Source organism: Cariama cristata, unplaced genomic scaffold, assembly GCF_000690535.1.
Source record: "Cariama cristata isolate BGI_N322 unplaced genomic scaffold, ASM69053v1 scaffold7709, whole genome shotgun sequence".
In the NCBI taxonomy this organism is placed as follows: domain Eukaryota; kingdom Metazoa; phylum Chordata; class Aves; order Cariamiformes; family Cariamidae; genus Cariama; species Cariama cristata.
This window is the reverse complement of record NW_009637361.1, coordinates 3632-23687: the sequence shown is the minus strand read 5'-3', so window position 1 is coordinate 23687 and position 20056 is coordinate 3632. Positions and strand designations below refer to the sequence as shown.

Here is a 20056-nt window from a genome sequence, read left to right as displayed (position 1 = left end):
CCTCGCACCTTTTTCCCATAATTTGGGGGGGGGGGGGGGGGGGAAATCTACTTTATGATCACAGAAGCCCCATATTTTGCTTCCATTAACCATTGTTTTAAAAAAAAACAAACCACCTTCCAAAACCAGGACATAATTCTTCCTCTTCTCTGTGGATTTGTGTGCTGTAGATGAGCTGTGTGTGCATTTCTAATGTTTCCCATACGACTCTCTCACTTAGTCCTTTTTCCTCATTGTGCATTAGCAGTCCAAACAAGCCTGGTCTCTGTTTCAGGCTGGAGTAGTAAACTCTGTCCAGAAAAAATGGGTTTTTTGCAAGCTAAGTTTGCTCATATTTCGTACATAGTGGAAACTATGCTAAGTGTCCTCTCTCAGCAGCATATGAGGGTATCTGTAGAACTGTTAACATTAGCAGCGGTTAATACAAGTATAGACCACTTGTCTTCATGCTTGGGGGAAATTACTCTCAGAAATGTGGTAAAGCTGCCTACTTTTGCCTGTGAAAACTTTGAAGAATGTTGTAAGCACTTGTGTTGTGTTATGCCTGCTAGCAGAGCTAAAATTCTGTATCTGCTCTATCCCCATCTGTATCTTCCTTTGATGGGGTCATTGAATCTTGCCTTCATATTGCTGTGGTATGAGAGCTGAACGCTTCCAAACAATTAATAGAATGAACATCTTAATTTCACTTTAGGTTGGAAACTTAGTTTTGTTTTTAATAACTTGTAAATGGAAAAAAAAAGTAGCAGTTAAATGGGATACCTATCTTTATAGTCTGTTTCAACTTTTCTTTTTGTGATTGCTCTGAAAAGCCACCTTGGATGTTACTTTAGAGCTACTGAATTAAACAGAGATAACTAAGATTTTAATGCCTAAATAAAGAATAGATAGTAGTTATAAAACAACAGCATGTTTGTAAAGGGTTGATCACAAATGTTACTTGATAAGAAGCTTGGCCATTTTTGAGACAGAACAAAAAATTGTGGTGTTGAGGTCACTTGGCTTACTGCACCTGATAGTTAAAAATCACCTACCTGCTAACTGTTCTGCAGTCTTTACTTCCTATTTTCAAGAGCACTTGTGCTTATCAAGTACCAAGTGAAAAATAGTTTAAACCTTTTCTTATATGTACTTGGAAATTAAAAAGAGCCAAACAAGGTGGGTGCAGAAAAGGTGTTTTTGAGGCTACCATCGTATACGTATGATTGGATAAATACTTGGATTTAATTTGGAATTATTTTCTTAAATTTTCCTCAGCATGTATTACAACTGTTATTTTATCAGAAATATGTGATTTTTCTTTTTATGCTTTATTCCACATTGTAAATTATTATGTAACAGAAAAGAAAACTAGAAGACACTAAAATAAAGCTTGTTAATAGAGAAAATCTATTGCCTTTAATATATTGTTAATTTTTTGGTTTGGAACTAATAAAAATTTAACCAAAAATATTTTTCTATCTTGATAAGTAGTATTAATTATTAGTATAATAAGTATTATTAGTAGGAATTAGTAAAAATTACTGTCCTTTGCTGAAAAAAAAATTATTAGATAATAGAAAATTACATAATTAAATCTAGTTAAGAAGAGAATCTAGAATAGTTGTAAGATCTTTGAAGAGAATTTTAACACATGACTTCTTTTGAACAACAGCTGAAGTTTGGGATAAGGAATTTGACCCTGTCATGGTAATACTTCGAACAGTTTACCGTAGAGATGTGCAGTCTGCAATGGACAGATACACAGCATTGTAAGTTGGATCATTTTTAGAAATGTAACATCGTATTGTTGCTCATTGCACAACAATTTTTTTGTTTTCACTATCTGGTAATGCTAATCATGTTATTGATGTCTTCAGGCCCCAGATTTGTTCTTGAGTTAATAGTTTATAAATTACAGGCAGTATCAGGGGCTTGGTTAGCTTAGTCTGTTACTCTGCCATAAATGTTTAAAAGTACATCTGAAGGGCGACAGACAAGGTAGTGAATGTCATCACAGATAAAATACTTAACCAAAAGTTAATGTTTAAGAATCAGTTACAAATTACTTACAGAAAGGAGCCTTATCTATTTTTATTTATTTTACATTCAGCTACATGAAGTACAGTATTACAGTGTTCTGTGTTTTGAAATTATACTGAAGGGAATGTGGGTTTTTTCTGTGTATTCAGCCATGACAGAAGCCATGAATTATTTAAATTCTGATTTAAATTCAAGAAAAAACACTTGTGGCACTCTTAAGTTCTAAGAAGCAAGATTATTTTGTCTTAATTCTGTCCCATAACATTCTATCCCTTACAGCTTCTTACCGTTACAAATTCTTAGTTTAGCTAATTTAATTTGGTTGTCTTTTATTCACATCTTGGGAGTAAAAATCTAGTTTAAAAAAACCCTTATAATAAACTTAGTGAAATGATCCTCTGCTGCTGTTCTTGTTCCATTAAGTCAAAGGGTCATCATAAACATATACTGTAAGTTATTTTGAGCAAGATAGTATTCTATTAAATAATTGCATTGTTTACTGCACTGGATTCCAGCTCGCTGTTAGAAATGTGAGTCCACGTTGAACTTAACACTTGAGTTCATAGCTATGATAGCACTGGTACTGTCAACTCTAGCTAATTATGTCTAGCATTTCCTGGTGTTTAAAGGTCATTTAAATCAGTGGTAATCCACAGAAAAATAAGACTGGATTCAGTTTGTATATACATTCCAGTTTTTGGAATGCTGCTTAAATAAATTAAATGGCTTAGGAATGCTCATCAATTCTAAAGTTGGTATAAACAAAAAGAATGCAGGATAGTTATCTATAGCATTGGCAGTTGTCTACGTTATTGCAGTGTCTAACATAAGTCTCATTTGTTTCAACAGTTTAAAGCAAAGTGGTAAATTCCCTGGGAACCCATGGCCTCCTTACAAGAAGAGAACACCACTCCACCCAAGTTACAAAGGTCTCATAAAGCTTTTACACTGTAAAACCCTGCACATTGTGCTGTTCACACTTCTTTACAAGGTACAATCCTACCTCTCATTAAGTCCAGTATTTTACTTCCACTTTTTTAGAACAGGAGTTCTTAGAAGCATGATTTTTTAATAGTTTATTTAGAGTAATCAGGTTCATATTTATCTAATGTCTTTATTTTTGTTTTATTTTGTAAGTCTAGTATGATGATGTTTTTCTACCATTTTCATTATTTCATGAATAGTTATTTCATGCATGCAAACACTGAGTCAGATACCCAAGTGGATGAGCAGTCCTACTATACTTTGAGGAACACTGTCTTAACCATCAGAGTTGCCATTTGAATTGTTGTTCTGTGACGGTTTCAGGGCGCATGGTGGTGTGAGTGGTGTGCCTTTGACTCCCACTGCAGAGTTTTAAGGCATTAGCAGCCTATTCAAATACATGCAACCTTGAGGGGCTTTAGATCCTCAATGGCAAATATGTCTCATAACTGCAGTTGGTTCTAACATCACTTCCCAGATACATTCTGGCTTTTGGTAATGTTATAGCACTTGTTTTTCAGGACTAATTGATGCCTTTAAATTGTGTTTTGTTTTGTCTTTGCTAGTTGGCTGCATCCTTTTTGAAGAGTACATTCATCAGAAAATGGGTCTTCAATTCTGTTTTTGTACTTGGAAAGTGCTTTCAAAGCAGTGTGCTGCAGAGGCACATGAGGGACTATAAGAAGTGATTTGATCGAGTAGTGCTTTTCCTGAGCAGACTTTCCTTTTATGCTCTTTTGAGTGCTCCCAGCTCCACTAAAGCTCTTGTTTTGTTTCACTGTTAAACTTCTGTTGAATAGAAAAATATCTGTTAAGTATAGTAATAACTGTGTGGTATTCACAAAGAGTCATGTTCATTCCCATGGAGTTGTTTCAGCTGATTTCTTTCTCTAATGAAGTGTTGTCAGTATATCATTAAGATGAATGAAGACTTATGATTTTACCTGAATTCATTCAATAGATTTCACCTTTATGACAGAAAAGGACTTTTTCTCAAAAGCTTCATACTATTTACAGGTTAATGACTTCAGTAAACTATAGGTTTTGCTGTGTAATTAGTGCAATTTCAAAAATCTGCTTTATAAAATGTAAAAACTTCATTATTTTACTACTAACTCTTCCTTCTCTGTAACGTGTCTCGTTCTATTGTGGGTAAGACTGAATTTCATGTGCAGAGACTTTTGAATGAAGCTATGCCTTTTGGAAGCTCAGTAGTACAGTATCTAATGGTTGGTCAAGGTTTTCTATTGTCAGACATTAGTTCCTTATCTTGTCAAAATTTAACCAATGGCTGGCATTTTTCATGCTGAATGCCTGTTCTTGCATGAGTTTCCAAGACTGAAGCAAGGACAAAATACATCTTCTTTTCCCGTGTTTTAAACATTCTTTTACCAAGATTCTGGATCTGAATTTAGGCAAACTGTAGACATTGCAAAGTTATGTTGTATGCATGTTCAGCAACTGTTTATTTTATTCAATTAACTGTTGAAGTCTCAAGAAAATCAGTCCCAGACCAGGCAAGCCTCACACCAGAGCTCACTAGAACTTTGCCTGGATTGGCAGTACCTTGTTTCCCAGGGATTTCCATAATTTTGGCCAGAGAAGCTGCTGTGTGCAATATATTCAAGCCTACTTAGCCCTGGCCCCCTGGAGGGGCTGGACTGCCTGATTACTGCAGGGTGAAGAATGAGGCTGAGATGTGGTGGTATGTAGTGGAGACTGGGGAAGGAGCATACCTGGAGCAAATACTAGACAGGAGATTTACAGGAATGCTGCTGGAGAGAGAGCTTGGGATTACATAGAAGATGAAGTAGTATTTTGACATGGAAAAAAAAAAAAAAGAGGAGAATGTAGGGAAGGAACGCATCATCTTTTACTGTCTTGCTAGGGTTTTTTGGTTGTTTTTTCTCTTAATAGAGTAAGAAACTTCAAGGACTTAAATCTTGAGAATCTTAAAATTTCTGGGTTGTTGTTTTAGCTGGAATGCCAAATACATTTCTACCAGATTTATGGATGGTAGAAATTACATAGTGATTTATTCCATGGGTTGGCTTAAGTGATGTTTCATCTGTTTGAAATTTTGCCAATTCATGGCAGCCTTTATATCTCTTGACTTTTGGGACTATCTACGGAAGAACTGTATACTACATTTTGTGATTTGGCTTTTCAGAAGTGTTAGTCAACATGACTTTTGATTCTGACTGGTACAACTGCACATGCTTTTCATATTGACATAATACTGAGTGCCCTTTTTAATTAAATAGTCTCTGTAATCTCAAATTTGATTTGGTTTGATTAAATCAGCTGCTCAAAAGAAATTTAGAAAAGCTATTGTAAAACAATATTTGTTTTAAGCGCGTTATGTCTCTGATGTTTCTAATGGGTATATCTATTTAAGAAATTTGGCCCATTCAAAACCAAGTCCTATTTAAAACTTTACTAGGCTACACTCTAAAATATTCATTTCTGTAGTAGCCTGTCTGCAATGAAATTTTAAATGTATTTTCTCATCCGCTTTTTTGGTAACTTGCAGGTTCTTGCCATTTTGTTCCGTTTAAATCAGAATATTTTCAAGAGCATTGTTGTCCTGGTTTTTAATTTCAGCAGCACTGGTTCTTCCTCTCAATGCATTCAAAGATGTGTTGGAAGAAAGATACAGGCATTTATTAATTTAAAGATAAGTTTATTTATTATTTGTCATTAAAAAACATTATATGAAGATAGTTATGAACTAAATTCGTGTTAACCCTTCTGACATTCCCAGTTATCTACACATCACTTCTAGGACTAGGACCTCATGAGGCGTTACTGTGACTGATTGTGTGAAAAAGGGAGGGAAGGCTAGGTGCAGCTGTTTGCTTGTAGCTGACAGTAGTGGTGTCTGTGCAGCTTTACCTGACACTTTGGTGATAAAGTAAATTGGAGCTTGAACTGATAACAATTTTAAGGTACAAGTTTGTTTGACTGGAAAGATGTAAAATTGAAGTTTGTTTTTGTGGTGATGCTCAAAGGTTAGTTTTTTTCCTAAGCCTCAAAATAATTTTTAATTATCTTAAAAAAAAAATTAAAGAAAAACTGAAGAGTCTAAAGTGTATTATCCAGAACACTCTTTTTGTAAGTTTAGAGATATTGAAGTCTTAACAGGCTGAGTGCAATAATGATTTCCTGTCTTTTAATACAACACTCCTGTTGATCCATCACATCCAAAATTACATGTCTTATTTTGTAGCAGTGTTCCATTGGAGAGCTATATTAATGTTATTACTCTTGCTATTCTTGGCCTACTTCGAATTTTTTTTTTTTATCCCATAGCATAATCACTAATCAGGTATTTTGTTAAAGCATTCTATCATAACAAGAGTGAAGTTTAAAATATCGTGCTGATGTTTCAGAGTGGATATTCCAGGAAGTTGAATAGGCAATTCACTGCTCTTGAGAATAATTTTTTCTTAACTGTATTTTTATGCATGTGATAGGACTTTGAAAGTGTTACTGTGCAACAAAAAGAAATCTATTTTAAATGCTAAAATTGGTGCTCAATGTCTACCAAAAATATACCAGGGTAGCAAGTGTTGTTATGGTGTTCTGCCTGTCTAGTCTTTTCTTTTTAACTGCTACACGTATCTCATGATACGACTTTTGCAAATGTATTACTTAAGGGAAGGAAAAAAAAACAAAACAAAACAAAACAAAACAAACCCACACAACAACAACAAAAAAAACACAACAAAAATCATATAGGCAGCTGAAGACCTTCTACCTTTCCTAGTGTGGCTAACCTGGAAGGTCATGCTTGGAAATAAAATTTGTAGGTGGTATCTTGAGCTTCTTCATAGAAGACTCCTGGCAGCTTTCTTTACCTTCCAGTTTGGGTTAGAGATGTCCATCAGGGTTTTGGCAGTTTTGAGGTTTTTGCAATAGGGATTGTGAGAGTATCAAAGATCAAACCTTCTAAGATGTGAGTGTCTCTTTCTGCCTAGATATTAATGGATCATCAGAATTTATCAGAACACGTGCTTTGCATGGTTTTGTATTTGATTGAGCTAGGGTTGGAAAATTCTTCAGAACAAGAGTCAGATGAAGAGGTAAGAATAAATACTATCTATTTCATTAAAATATAAAATTATTGCCTAATGATTCAATATTCTTTAAAAATAGACGTTTAGTAAAATTACAGTTTTACCATACGAATTAGAATAAAACATCTTTCTTTACTTAAGCAGGGATCAACTAAAGAGGGGGGGGTCGGGAAGAAGAAAATTGCATACTGTTGTGGAGAGGAGAATGGTATCTTACTAGGTTTTTCAACATGTATATATAACCTGACAATGCGGATTCATTAGAACTTCGCTACACTTTAAATTAGTAGTTGAAATTGGGTGCAAAAAAAATTTAAATGATTGCATCTAAAACTCACTTAAATTTGTAGATTTTTGAGTGAAACTGAGCATTTTATTGCTAAAGCTCTGTATCTTCTGAAATATGTGAATTAGCCAAAATTTTAACTGTGCTTTTGATGAGAATTTGAACATAAAGAGGCATTATTTTTGTGATTCCAGATTTCCTTATGGTATGTGACTGTCATAATTTTTCCTACTGTTTAACATTGCTTATATGACTAAGGATCTGCCACTCCTCTTTTTTTTTTTTTTCAGAGATTGACTTCTGTACAGTTTGGATTTTTTTCTGTTAATCTTAGATTGTACAGCTTTTGGATTACTCTGAGTAGTTCCTTTTACTTCTGCTAGATAGGACTGATGGCTATATTTTACTATATTCAAATCAAATGTGTAGATTTAGGTCTTTATCAGACCTGTAGTCCTCATGGTAGGCATCAGTCGTATCATAATTCTAAGAGGTATATCAGCTTTAGTGAGGTACATACTGTGCAACATATTGCTGCTATCTGATGGAGAGGTAGCCTCTGTAATACAGTTATAAAAGCAACATGAATTATTGTAAAACAGAAGAGAAAGTATACTATTGTTTATTATTATTATTTTAGGAGTCTGTAGGTGGACAAGAGCGTTGCCATGATAGTTGGTTTCCAGGTAGTAACTTGGTTTCTAACATGCGTCACTTCATTAACTATGTCCGAGTAAGAGTACCAGAAACTGCTCCAGAGGTGAAGAGGGAACCACCTGCAAGTACGAGTTCTGATGGTTTACCTTCATCACAAGTAAGTATATACAAATACCAGTCCTTTTCCTAGATTAGTTTAAGTTATTGCCAGTTTTGGCTTTTTTGTTAGGAGTATTTTTCTACTGTTTTTATTCATTTCATAAGATATTTTTTTTCTCCAGTAATCTTCCCTAAGTGTACTGATAACAGAAATAGAAGTTATTTCAAATGATACCTCTTTCCAAATGATGTATTTAATGACTTTTTTTGTCCTTAATCTACCAGAGTTCAAGGCGGAAGAGCCTCCAGAGAGAGGTAGATCTGTGTGCAGTTTGTTCTCCCAAGCAATTAACTAGCAACATGGCTTTAATTGCGCTCACCTTAACATTCAGTGAAATCTTCTAATTTTCCTGGATTTGCTTTTTATTCATATTGCAAAGACTCATGCTTTTTTCATACTTCTAATTGTAATCTTAGGTAGTAGATTTTTAAGAAATGAAATGCCCTTATATTTTTAATACGTATTTTGAAATAAAAGCTTTTTATGAAATTAAAATGTCATTGATAGCTTACTGCTTGAGCATTGTGTTTAGGCCTGTTTTGTCTTGCCACGATGTTACTAACATTTAATAATGTAGAGTAGTCTTAGCTTTCTTGAATCTAGCTAAGTTTAACCTTACATTGAAAGTGCATTTGAAATGATTAATGGCAAGTTTATTTGGGTTTTTTGTGAAAACAAAATGAATATGTAAATGGTAGGATCCTAAAAGATTTATAGCCAGTAGATAATATAATCTCTGTGTCAGGATTGCTTTTGTATCTTTTGTATACAGCACTTCAGATTACTGCATGCCAGATATAGTGAAATATAATGGATATTTCTTTTGCATATTAACGTTAGAAAAATAGATCAGAATTTGAAGTAGGTAGGTGAGATGAAATAGATAAAAACATAAAGAAGGTAGGTGAGATGATTGTCAGAATCCCACTTTTATATTTGATCTCTGAAGTATTTGGTATCTCTTGGCTGCCCATCCTTCTGAGAAAGGAGAAGGTAAGATGTTAAAGCATTCTGAATTTCATGTTCAAAACATTCAGGAAACATCTTTCTGAAGTGGATTCAGTATATGCAAGTTGCTTCCATGTATCTTTAATTTGGGACTGAAAGCAAGGGTAGCAGAAAATAGAAACATCTGAATGGGCTCTGTCATTAATGTAACTGCACTGATATGCTCATGTGCCCCAAATAGGAGGCTCTACTTGCAAATATGGGTATGTGGCTTCTGGATCTCAGCAAAGAAATCCACACAAAATGCACAATGCACATGGAGATGTGTGGGTTCACCTGTGTTCTACCTGTGTGGGATTATAGTTACATTGTGCACAGTGCTCAGTAGACTTTTAATAAAGACATGTAGATGACATAGAGATACTGAAATTAGGAATATTCTAGAAAATGTAAGGAAACATTACTTGGAGAACAGAATTCTAAGCTTGACTAGAGCAAAGCCAGTTGTTGGTTGTTTTGGTATGGATGGTATTCTTATTTTGTACTTGGCTTTTTATGCAGGTATAACAGATTTGTATAAAAATAGGACATGCAGGCTTAGTATTTTACAATACCAAATTTCAATACATTTTGGAAGGGGAGAGGAAGCTTAAAATGTTTTGTGCTTTTCCTCTTACCTTAAAATATTTTCTATAGTTTTATAAGTGTATGTTGTTTATAGTTGTATTTTTGAAAATTAAACATTGTGATTTTTTTTCCCAAGAACTCGGGGACAGCTCAAGTGTTCAGTTTGGTCGCAGAACGTAGAAAGAAATTTCAAGAGATCATCAATCGGAACACCAGTGAGGCAAATCAGGTGGTTCGACCCAAAACATCAATGAAATGGTCAGCACCTGGTGCAACTCCACAGCTAACCACAGCCATTCTAGAAGTCAAGGAAAGCATACTCTCTTTGCTGATTAAATTGCATCACAAACTGTCAGGAAGACAAAACTCTTACTATCCTCCGTGGTTGGATGATGTGGATGTTTTAATCCACCCAGAAATTCCAAGATACTCTCATGGTGATGGAATGACGGCAGTAGAAAGAATTTTATTGAAAGCTGCTGTACAGAGCAGGTTGAATAAACGTATAATTGAAGAGATATGCAGAAAGGTGACACCTCCTGTACCACCAAAAAAGATTAGTTCTGCAGAGAAGAAAACTTTGGATAAAGAAGAAAGGTAACATTAGTAACAAAGTAAAGGGGCAGTAGGAGGCCAGTGTGTGTTGTGCATCTATTGATTGATCTGTCTGTAGGTCTTTGCATGTATTACTTGTTAAAAGAATAATGCTTAATTCTGCAGTTCTTTATCCATTTTGAATATACATGATTTACATGGGTACTGAGGAAGAACCTGCACCTTGCTAATTTAGATCTTTAAATTAAAAAACTTCCATAATGATTTTATGTGATATATATAGTCTCACTTTTCATGTTGCCATGTATACCACTCATACGAAGGTGCAGAATTAAGGTTGTGTTAACTTTTGAGGCTTAAGCTCAAGATGAGTTAGAATTTTTTTTTTGTCTTGTCTGTTCATTCATGTGCACACATAACACCATGATTATTTTTGTTTGTTTGTTTACTATATGTGGATTTGGTAATTCTACCTTTTTTTGCTTGTCTGACACATTCAGTTTTAAAATTCTGGTTTTAATTTTTTATAGTTTTTAATTTTTAAAAATTATTTTCATATTTTCTTATTATATGGCCTGAAAAGCTGCATGTCAGATATCTGTCTTGGGCTGACATTTGTTTGGGAAAAAGGTCAGATGGTTTTGAGATTGAGGTTGGGGCATAATGAGTCCTGAGAGCACCCAGAATACTAGCACTATTGAAACTGAATGCAGAGAGCCTGCTTCTCTTCTGCTTTCAGCAAATGTTGTATTGGCATGTGAGTCTTATGGAAGAGGAATCATCCCGTTCAAATGCCTGGAGGTCAGCAGCTAGAGATGAGAAGTAGAGGTGAAAACCAGGACTGACAGGGGTGGAGTTGAAGAGTTCTACTCGAGCTCCGATTCAAATAAGGGATGTACCAATGCCTACTTTTCTTAGGCCTCCAAGACCTGTTTTGTCCAGTTTCTAATCGGGTAACAGATGTACCGAGGCCTGTTTTGTCGAGTTCCCATCCTTGGCCAGGTGACAGATGTTGCTGGTACAATCAGTATTTTTCCATCCTTAGCTGTGAGAGTTTTTGGTATGATCAAGAGGTGCTTAACCGCCCAACTCATTACATAAAGGCTAAGATATGGATTTCTTAAATCGTAAAGAGGCTCAGGAAAGGGGAGGGGGAAATGCACCACCAGACAGGTCGAGTGAATAGTTGATGTTGGAAGACTCAAGCTAGCAAGTTGGGGATGTTGAGGCAGAACTGGGTATGTCAGGACAGAAACACTCAGAGAAGAGTAGCAAATGAAATAACCAATTTTTAGTGAAAATCTCAGTGTGGGAGAATGGCTTCTTGAGTGTTGATAGGAGAAGGAGAACATGGAACAGGAATGCAAATGCCTGAAGGGCACGAGTAAGACAGAGACTGGTGTTTTGGGGGGATGTAATAGAGCCAGCCGAAAAGAAGAGTTGGCTGGAGTGGAGCAGTGGGAAGAGACTGGTTAACTACTCAGTGCAAAAGACTGAAACATGGCATTGGAAGCAAGAGGATGGTGGATAGTGTTAGAGGGTTGGGGCACAGAGAGTTAGGGGTCATGTCAGAGTACTTACCACGTTAACTGAAGCAGGGACAGGACATGGCCTGGAATGGACAAGAATACTTTTGAGTATTTGTCCATGTAGTATTTTGATGTATTAATGGTTTATGTAATCAGACTATATGATTATAGTTCTAGAAGTCTGGGTAGAATCATGCAGCCATCTGACTCAGTTGGTATCTGGATTCCCTTTATTTATCTTGCTATTTTTATTTGTTTGAAAATAATTTTTTCATTAAATTCTCTCCAATATTTCCAAGACCTGCACTGTACTTGAAAATTAAACATAGATTTAACATTTTTTTAAGTTACATACTTTACAAAGTAAAGTTAATTTTTTTTTTTCTTGCAAGTGTTCAGTTAATGGTTTCATTTTCAACATCCCTTATAATAGTTCAGTAAATGAGAGAAATAGTCAAGGTTTAGCATGTAAAATTGTCTTTCAGAAAATGCAAGACTGCATGGCTGCTTTAGATAAAACACAGCTACATCTTGGACATCTCGTTATTGTGGTACTCAGTAGTGCTAGATTTGTGTACGGGAGAAGCACAGGAATCAATTAATCAAGTAACTTTTCATATAGAAAAGGATAATGTCATTCCTTTTCCCCTATAAAGGATAATGGTATTTTCAAGTATCCCTTGTTGGCACTGTAGGTTTTCAGTTAAGTTCTGGGGCTAACATAATGATGAAAATAAATGTTTCCAGTTCTTTGTTGTTCTGAGTGACTATTTTCTTCTCCCCAAATCCATAATGGCATTGGGCACCCATGAAGTTTGTTAATGGGCAGTGTGATAACTGAAATGCTGAAATGAGTAATCTCATAATCCGACAGTGCTCATGTAGTCAGGCTACAATTTTTACTTTCTTTTTTGATTGTTTTGTTTTGTTTTTCTTTTTCCCCCCGAGTGTGGTTTTGTATTAGTGAAGGCAAAGCAGAATGTGAGCGTTCAGCGATCGCCCTTTTTGGTTACTTCAACATATAATGACAAACTTGGCATCACTCAGGCAATGATTGTTGCCATAGAAACTGAAATGCAGAACTAGAAGAGAGCTTGAGCTGCAGTGTTTTTTCAATTGCAGTGTCATACTCCCATGGGCCATCATGGAAAATTACTGAGCAGTACTGAATCTGTCAGAGTTTGTTTATGCCTTCTTATTAAAGGCCTCTATTTACAGTCACTCTGCTTTTAGTCAAGGTGTATATTCAGAAATTCCCAGGGAGAAATGAATAAAAACAGGTTTAATGAATGCCCTGCTATGATCTTCAGAATAATGAATCTTAGGATTGTTGTAAATAGAAGTTATTTTGAGAAATGGTGGCTGTGCAATGTGACAGATAAATGGGCAAAGATATTTGGGTTTTTAAGGTGCCTTTAAGAAAATGAGTTAGAAGCTTTGACTTGTAAACAGGCCACCTCAGGATAGCAGGTTACAGTGTATTAGCTGCTTTGGGCCTGTGCATGCCTGTTCCTGCGCTAGGACAGCGATAATCAGATAGTGCTGGAGACTAAAGAGGACTCAACCATCAGCATATCAGATGCCAAGTGATGTTGTCAAGTCACTTGTTAGTTATCTGAATCATCTCTGAGCGGGCAAAAAAAATACATTGTAAATGCTGATGCGCAGAGTTTGTAGCTATGATAGAGCTTCCCTAGCTGCACTGGGGAGGTGATGTGTAAAACCCCCAGCCATGGGGCACGTAGGTCTTTGTGTGTGCCGTGTGATGAGCAGCTGTGGTGTGAGTTTTGTTTGGTTTTCCCACTTGCACTCTTCCACTTCCTCTATTTGTAAACTGTTGTCAAAGTAAAGATCCTTTTTTAGTACCCCAGGAAGAGGAAAATCAACGTCTATTTTCTTTATCTTTTTACATCCAACAGTATTCCTCTACCCTCTGCAGTATGTATACATAGAGAGTTACAGAATAGCTGGTCACTAATCACTAGATCACTAGTACAGATTAAATAGAAGGGTAGCCAAGAATCAGTCTCTAATGTCTTCCATTTGTAAATCCAGAGCTGTATTAAACGATGAGGAAAAAGTCAGTGAAGTCAGCTTGGGTCCAGGGAGATAAGATCCTTTAATCTGGAAGCAATCTAAAACTTCTTTAAGTCCAGGTATAAAAGCTGTTGGTGACCAGTATCTTGGGTGGAGGTAGGGGAGAGGGAACCACTATGAGGAGCCTTAGCTGGAAAATAAATTATTCATAATTGTGTCCCTTGGCATCAAGCTTGATATGAAAAGTAAGTGAGGTAGGCTATTATTATTATTATTATTATTAACTTGTAAATGTTGGTTTCTCATAAAAGTACTTGTTTTTGTACAATGGTTGACATTTCACTCTGTTATTCTTCCCTTATGTAACAGAAAAATAACTTTAAAGAATAAGGTCTTGAGTCCTTTTACTTCTGATGCTATGTCCTAATCTGTTAAAAGATCGTTTGGTTTTCTGAAGGGTTTTTTAGGACAGGATTTAATTCCTTTCTTTCAGACTCAAAAGAAAATACCTCATTTCTTTAAAAACTGTACTTTTAAAGCAAGAGATTCCTTTTTTAGGCTTGAAAATTAATCCTTTATTTAGAGAAAACTTGAATTTTGAAGGATATGTTGAAAGTGGTGACTGTAATCAGCCTGACGCGATAAACTTTTTTTTTCTATTACATGTACTTTTTTTTTCTTTTTTTTTTCCTCTTCCCCTCTCTTTTTTCACTCAGACGACAGAAGGCCAGAGAAAGACAACAGAAATTGTTGGCTGAATTTGCCTCAAGGCAGAAAAGCTTCATGGAAACTGCCATGGATGTTGGTAAGTTCTTGTGTGGTTTACTGCTTGCCTTCCCACCCCCCACATGTTAGTATTAAGTTTCTTACTCCAAAAGTTTTAAAAAAACAAAATGAAAAAACTAAACAAAAAACCCTCCCCTCAGATACCACTATTGTATCCACTTGTTCACTAAATACTTCTTAAGAGGCTTAAAGTTTTGTTTTCTAGGACAGTATTATCTGAATACATAATTGCTAAAGAATAGATTAAATGATCTTGAAAATATTTGAAAGAGAACACATTATCTGTAGGACGTAATTTTATTCCTGTGTTTTCTTAATACACAGTGGATGAAATGATTAAGGTGTGATGTGTTTTAAAGTATTTTCCATTTAATATAAAAAGTCCCCAAGTTAGTTTGTCTTTTAAAGATGGCATTGTCTTTAATCTGTAATAATAAAATTGAAGATTATTTCTTCATAGAGCCTTGAATTTTAATAAGGTAAAAGTTTTAAATTTTAAATTTATGCACAGAATTATGGAAAGCATAATTTTTAGATCATCTCAGTTGCTGTAAGTGATAACATTGTATTCTCTTTCAAGTACAGGCCTTTACAGCAGAATGAGCTCTTGTTTTTCTTGAGGATAAATTCTTTCAGGTTCTGCTGTGTAGAAGTGCATAATCTTGATTAGTTTGCTTATATTTTAACTGAGGAATGGAAAATATTTTCATCATCTGGATTACTTCATTGAAAATTAGCAATTTTGAAAGATAAGAAAAAGCAGGAATTTTCTTTTTCCCCTTTTTCAATCATGTTTTTTATCATCTGCTATGTAGTTTTCAGTTTTAGGTACTGGTTAGAAATACTATTTGTTGAAGTAAGGAAGAAGTGAAGAAGAAACATGCAGTTCTACTTATTAAAAATTAAGTCTTTTTACAGTTGTGGTTTTTTGAAAGCGACTGGGAAACTTTTATTCTGCAGTCACCTATATTTTGAATTGATGATATTGCAACTGTAAAGTTGATGGGTTTTATATATGAAATCACATGTATCTATATATATTTACCTGACATAGCTGTATTTGCACGTATACATATGTATGCATACGTACTCCCATGCTTGAGTTTTATAAGCTATGTTTAAGATAACTGCTTTGATTTGTGGACGAAGTATACTGGTTAGATCAATAAATTACACAGCCTTTTTTTATGTGGAGGACTGGGAACATAGCTTTTACTTAACTATGTGTGTCAAATATTAAAAAGAACTCTTAATTTCTGTAGCAGGCAGACCTGGGCCTTTATGCTTATGATTCTGCATTAAACAGTTCTTGGGCATGCAACACTGAAATTGTTTGTTTCTTAGTATTTAAACAATGAATAACTCCAGATATTTCAACATAAAATGTAGTGTTTGTTGTCAATTCTACCAGGTCTTGCACAGCAGTAGATAGAATCAACTTAATGGACTACATTTTCATAAAGTTGTTCTGCATGAAGACATTTCTTGGCAACAACTTAATAGAATTCCAGGCATTGTGTTAGCTAAATAATTGCTTTGCTAACTTTTTTCAATGTCTTCTAGATTGCCATATTGTTTTCTGAGTTTGTGATGAAAATTCACTGGATTTGTACTATAGTCCAGTATTAACTAGCTTTTATGTTCAGACTGGCATTAAAATAGCTTGCAGAAAGGAAGTACGTATTCCATTATAGTGTGTGGGATTTATTTAAAAATCTAATTAATTGTTTGCCAGGACTATTTTCTTCAGTTTACTCTAATTTTTTGTTTAACTGAAGTAATTTGTTCTAGCTGTGAATGCAGCCTCTATATGTTACGGCGAATTATTGAAAAAGTTGCAGAAACCTTTGTTATTCTAATTTTAAAACACAAGACATGGTAAGAATTCTGAAACTAAGTCCTTCTGGAGAGATTCAGTTTAAAACTACTCTAAGTATTTAATAGACTTACCCTGAATTGTATCATATCTATGCTGAAATAGTACATTTGAAAACAAAAAAATCCTTTGATACTAAAATCAGTCAGTTAAAATGTGTTCCCCTCTCAGACATTCAAACTCTGCTACCTGTTACTTTTATTATAGGTTGAAATTCAGCAGTAACTTTATTTCTTAATTTTGATTGTTTATTGTAACAGTAATAACGCTGTCAGAATGCAGGGATGGTGAGGCCTCAGCTCCCTGGCTTTGTCACTGATTCAGTTGGTGTCATTTGGGCAAATTGTTATCATCATCATCTTTTAAAACTTCTCTGTCTATGAAACGTGGATGTGATTCAGTGGTAAAATGTGAGAACTGGTGTAAATATTTTAGGGTATAGCACTTAAAATGTAATAGCTTTCTCCTGACAGTGGAGAAGACTAAAAATACTCTGAAAATAAATGTGTCTGGAAGATGATAGGAATAACGGAGAATAGCCAAAGCTTAAAGATCATTTTATTAAAACCCCATAAACTTAATAGTTTCCAAAGTGTTTGTTTCTTGAAGTGCACAGAGCCACTGTTGGGGTGCTGCAAATGAAACATGGCTTAAAAGGAGGTTACCCAGTTACACGTTCATTTGTCAGTATTAAATGCATCTCATTGTACCAGCAAAAATTATTTATTTAAACTGGAATTCACAAATTCCTCTGAGAGTCTGAAGGTAAAGGTTGGCAATTTCTTGCATATAATCACTGTAGAAAAAATTCCGATTATGTAGACCCTTCCATTTATGCCCCCTGTTACTTTCTATTTATATTCTGTGACATCTGCAGAATTGCGTTGCCATTCAAGCTTGCTTGGAAGTAATTACGTGAAATTTAGAAACGGTTATGTTAATGAACTAGGATGGAACAGAATCCACTGTGCTGTCTTTAGCTCTTTGACTGCAGCACAAATGTAAAAAGTAGAAAAATAAACCAAGAAACATCGTTCTAAGAGCAGCAGATAAAGCTCTTAAAATATCTGAGGAGAATATCTAGTGAGTTAAAAAATGTGTTGTCATGTAGTCACACACAGTGTCAGCTCCATAGGCCTTCTAGTCTCCTGGTAATAGCTACTTTTACATCTTTGTTTTGAGGGCACTGATCTCAGTGTGAGGCTATGCTTTATCTGTTGCCATGTGGAACTCCATGCAGGAGATTTTTGAAACTTCACTGCCTTTCAGGCAGGATTTGATAAGAACAAAAAGAAATCCCTCTGCTGCAGGTTAATAGTAGCCTTTAACAACTTACAGTGATACTTGTAAAGATCTGTTTATCTTAAGTTTTATGAACATGAAATATTACGATCCATTCCAAGCAAGCTGCTGAACTACTTACTTGAATGTATCTTAGTGAAAATTTGTAAATTGCTTGATTTGTGAATTATAAATATGAAGATGTTTTGCATTTGTTCAATAATTTTGCTGTCTCTAAAGTGCCCAATGTGACACCCCCCCCCACCTCCCCCCCCAGTGCTTCATGATAAGTATGCAGTATGATCTTTCTGTTTCTTTACTATGATGTGAGTCTTGGCAGGTCGTAATTTTGTCCTTCAAGTGAATGTTCCTTAACTAGAGTTAAAAGGAAGTGCAGAGTTTTAATGCAAGGTGACATACATTTCCTAACACTCAATCTCTGAACCCAGATAGAAAAAATAAATGAGGTACTGATCTCTTGAGAATATGTATGCTGGATCAGGGCAAAGAATATTAGCATACTAATGGTTGCTTTGATGCCAGGGGGCCACTTTGACACACAATGAATACGGCAGGAAAAATGTTGACTCCTGTCCACAGAGATTGTGAGCTATATTTACAGTGTTTACAAAGCTGTTTCAGTTCTGGAGTTTTGCTGGATAGGGGAAAGAACGGGAGTGAATCTTTTAATTCTGGAGAGTAGAAATGAAATAAAATTCAGGCAGCAATACATTCTGCAATACAACAGTGTGCTAGATTTTAGCAGACTGATCGGTATTTGCTAGGAGGTAGGAAATACTAGGACTTTGTAACTTAGGGTCTGTCACTCCTATTTGTACAAAACTAAGCAAAGAGCTAAATAATTAACTTTTTTAAAAACCCGTGGGAAAGATAATGTTTGGCACTACCCTGGATTTCTGTCGCAGTTTAAATGTTTTCCTCTTCTGTCAGTGTTTTTATCAATGAGGTTCATATTTATCCAGATTTCTGAAATAATTCACAAGGACAAAGAAAAGTCCCAGAACCCACTGTAAAGGGAGTGGAGTACGTTACAACATTAGACAAACCTCATGAGAGAAACTTAGTGAATTGATGCCAGTACCATGTGTCTTAAATTTTCCATTTGTTCCTCCTTCACACACATTGACATCATCAAGACAAGTCTGTGTGAAATCAATTAGGTTAAATCTTTGTTTCAACTGTAACCATCCTTGGTTGTGTTCTAAAGAACGCTTCACATAAAATACACTTGCTGTCTCCTATGACTGCCGCCTGGCTGGTAAAGCCATGCTTCAGCCTAGCAACTAAAGCCACTTAGGTCTTCCTTGCTCTTCTGTTGCCACTACCTACTTTCTGAATCTCCAGTGGAGTGGTGAGATGTCTTCTTTTGGGTACCAGTGATTCTCATGTGAAACAAAACTACAGGCTCCTACAAAACCTGTTTGAAAGGTGGAGGAGTGATATGCCTCAAGATCGGTATCTTAGCAAATAGCTGGCAAAGGATTCCTTTGACACTCAGTAAGGCAGCATTGTTCTGGGACCTAACACATGGTGCTATTTTTCATGGAAATATCTTCATAGTGTCGGCAAAAAATGTCAGGGGTTTGTGCGCCGGTGGAAGCAAAATAAGATGGTTTAGATTATCCTTCATCTTTTGGTTGCAACTGACATAGCTTTGTTCAATTGACAGTTCTTGGTGGTGATTTGGGCAGGGGTTTTAGCCAGAGAAGGAATTTTATGTTATATTGCAATTAATGTTTAACTATAAAGACTTAATCAATATAAAAGGACATTTAGTAAAATAATAATTTTTATTAAGCTGTCTTTTTATAATTTCATCCTGGGAGCTAGGAAATGTTAGCTCATGCTTTAAAAATTGGTAAGAACCTATATTTTCTGAATTGAATGAGCTAGCATTACAGCTCCAGTCATTTCAAATAAATGCTTCACAAATTGCCGTGGAACACGCAAAGCAGTTCTGTACTTTTGTTTATATGAAGTGGAGAAATAAGAAAAAAAAAAAAGGTGTGGAGCTACAAATTTCTGGGCATTTTAACCTTCCGTACTCATAGTACTATTGCAGTAAAATGCAGTTTAGTTTTATTTTTCCGCATGTGAAATAGGAAATACATAACTGAAAGTGAAGTGGAATGGAGGCATGCCAATTACTTTATATTGACATGTATCAATGCATGAATGAAATATTTTAGAAGGAAGTTTGCAGGAAAG

General features: G+C 35.3%; 1 protein-coding gene across 1 annotated transcript in view; it reads left to right on the top strand.

Annotated features, from left to right (window-relative positions):
• The window catches only part of UBR3 (ubiquitin protein ligase E3 component n-recognin 3 (putative)), a gene marked incomplete at its 3' end in the record, with an annotated part of 53788 nt that overhangs the window by 31109 nt on the left and 2623 nt on the right, over window positions 1-20056 (top strand). The window contains exons 18-24 of the mRNA XM_009708298.1: window positions 1655-1751; window positions 2872-3013; window positions 6987-7091; window positions 8012-8185; window positions 8413-8442; window positions 9900-10360; window positions 14601-14689. Of these exons, the coding sequence (XP_009706600.1) occupies window positions 1655-1751; window positions 2872-3013; window positions 6987-7091; window positions 8012-8185; window positions 8413-8442; window positions 9900-10360; window positions 14601-14689 (1098 nt within the window). The remainder of the gene's footprint in view (window positions 1-1654; window positions 1752-2871; window positions 3014-6986; window positions 7092-8011; window positions 8186-8412; window positions 8443-9899; window positions 10361-14600; window positions 14690-20056) is intronic.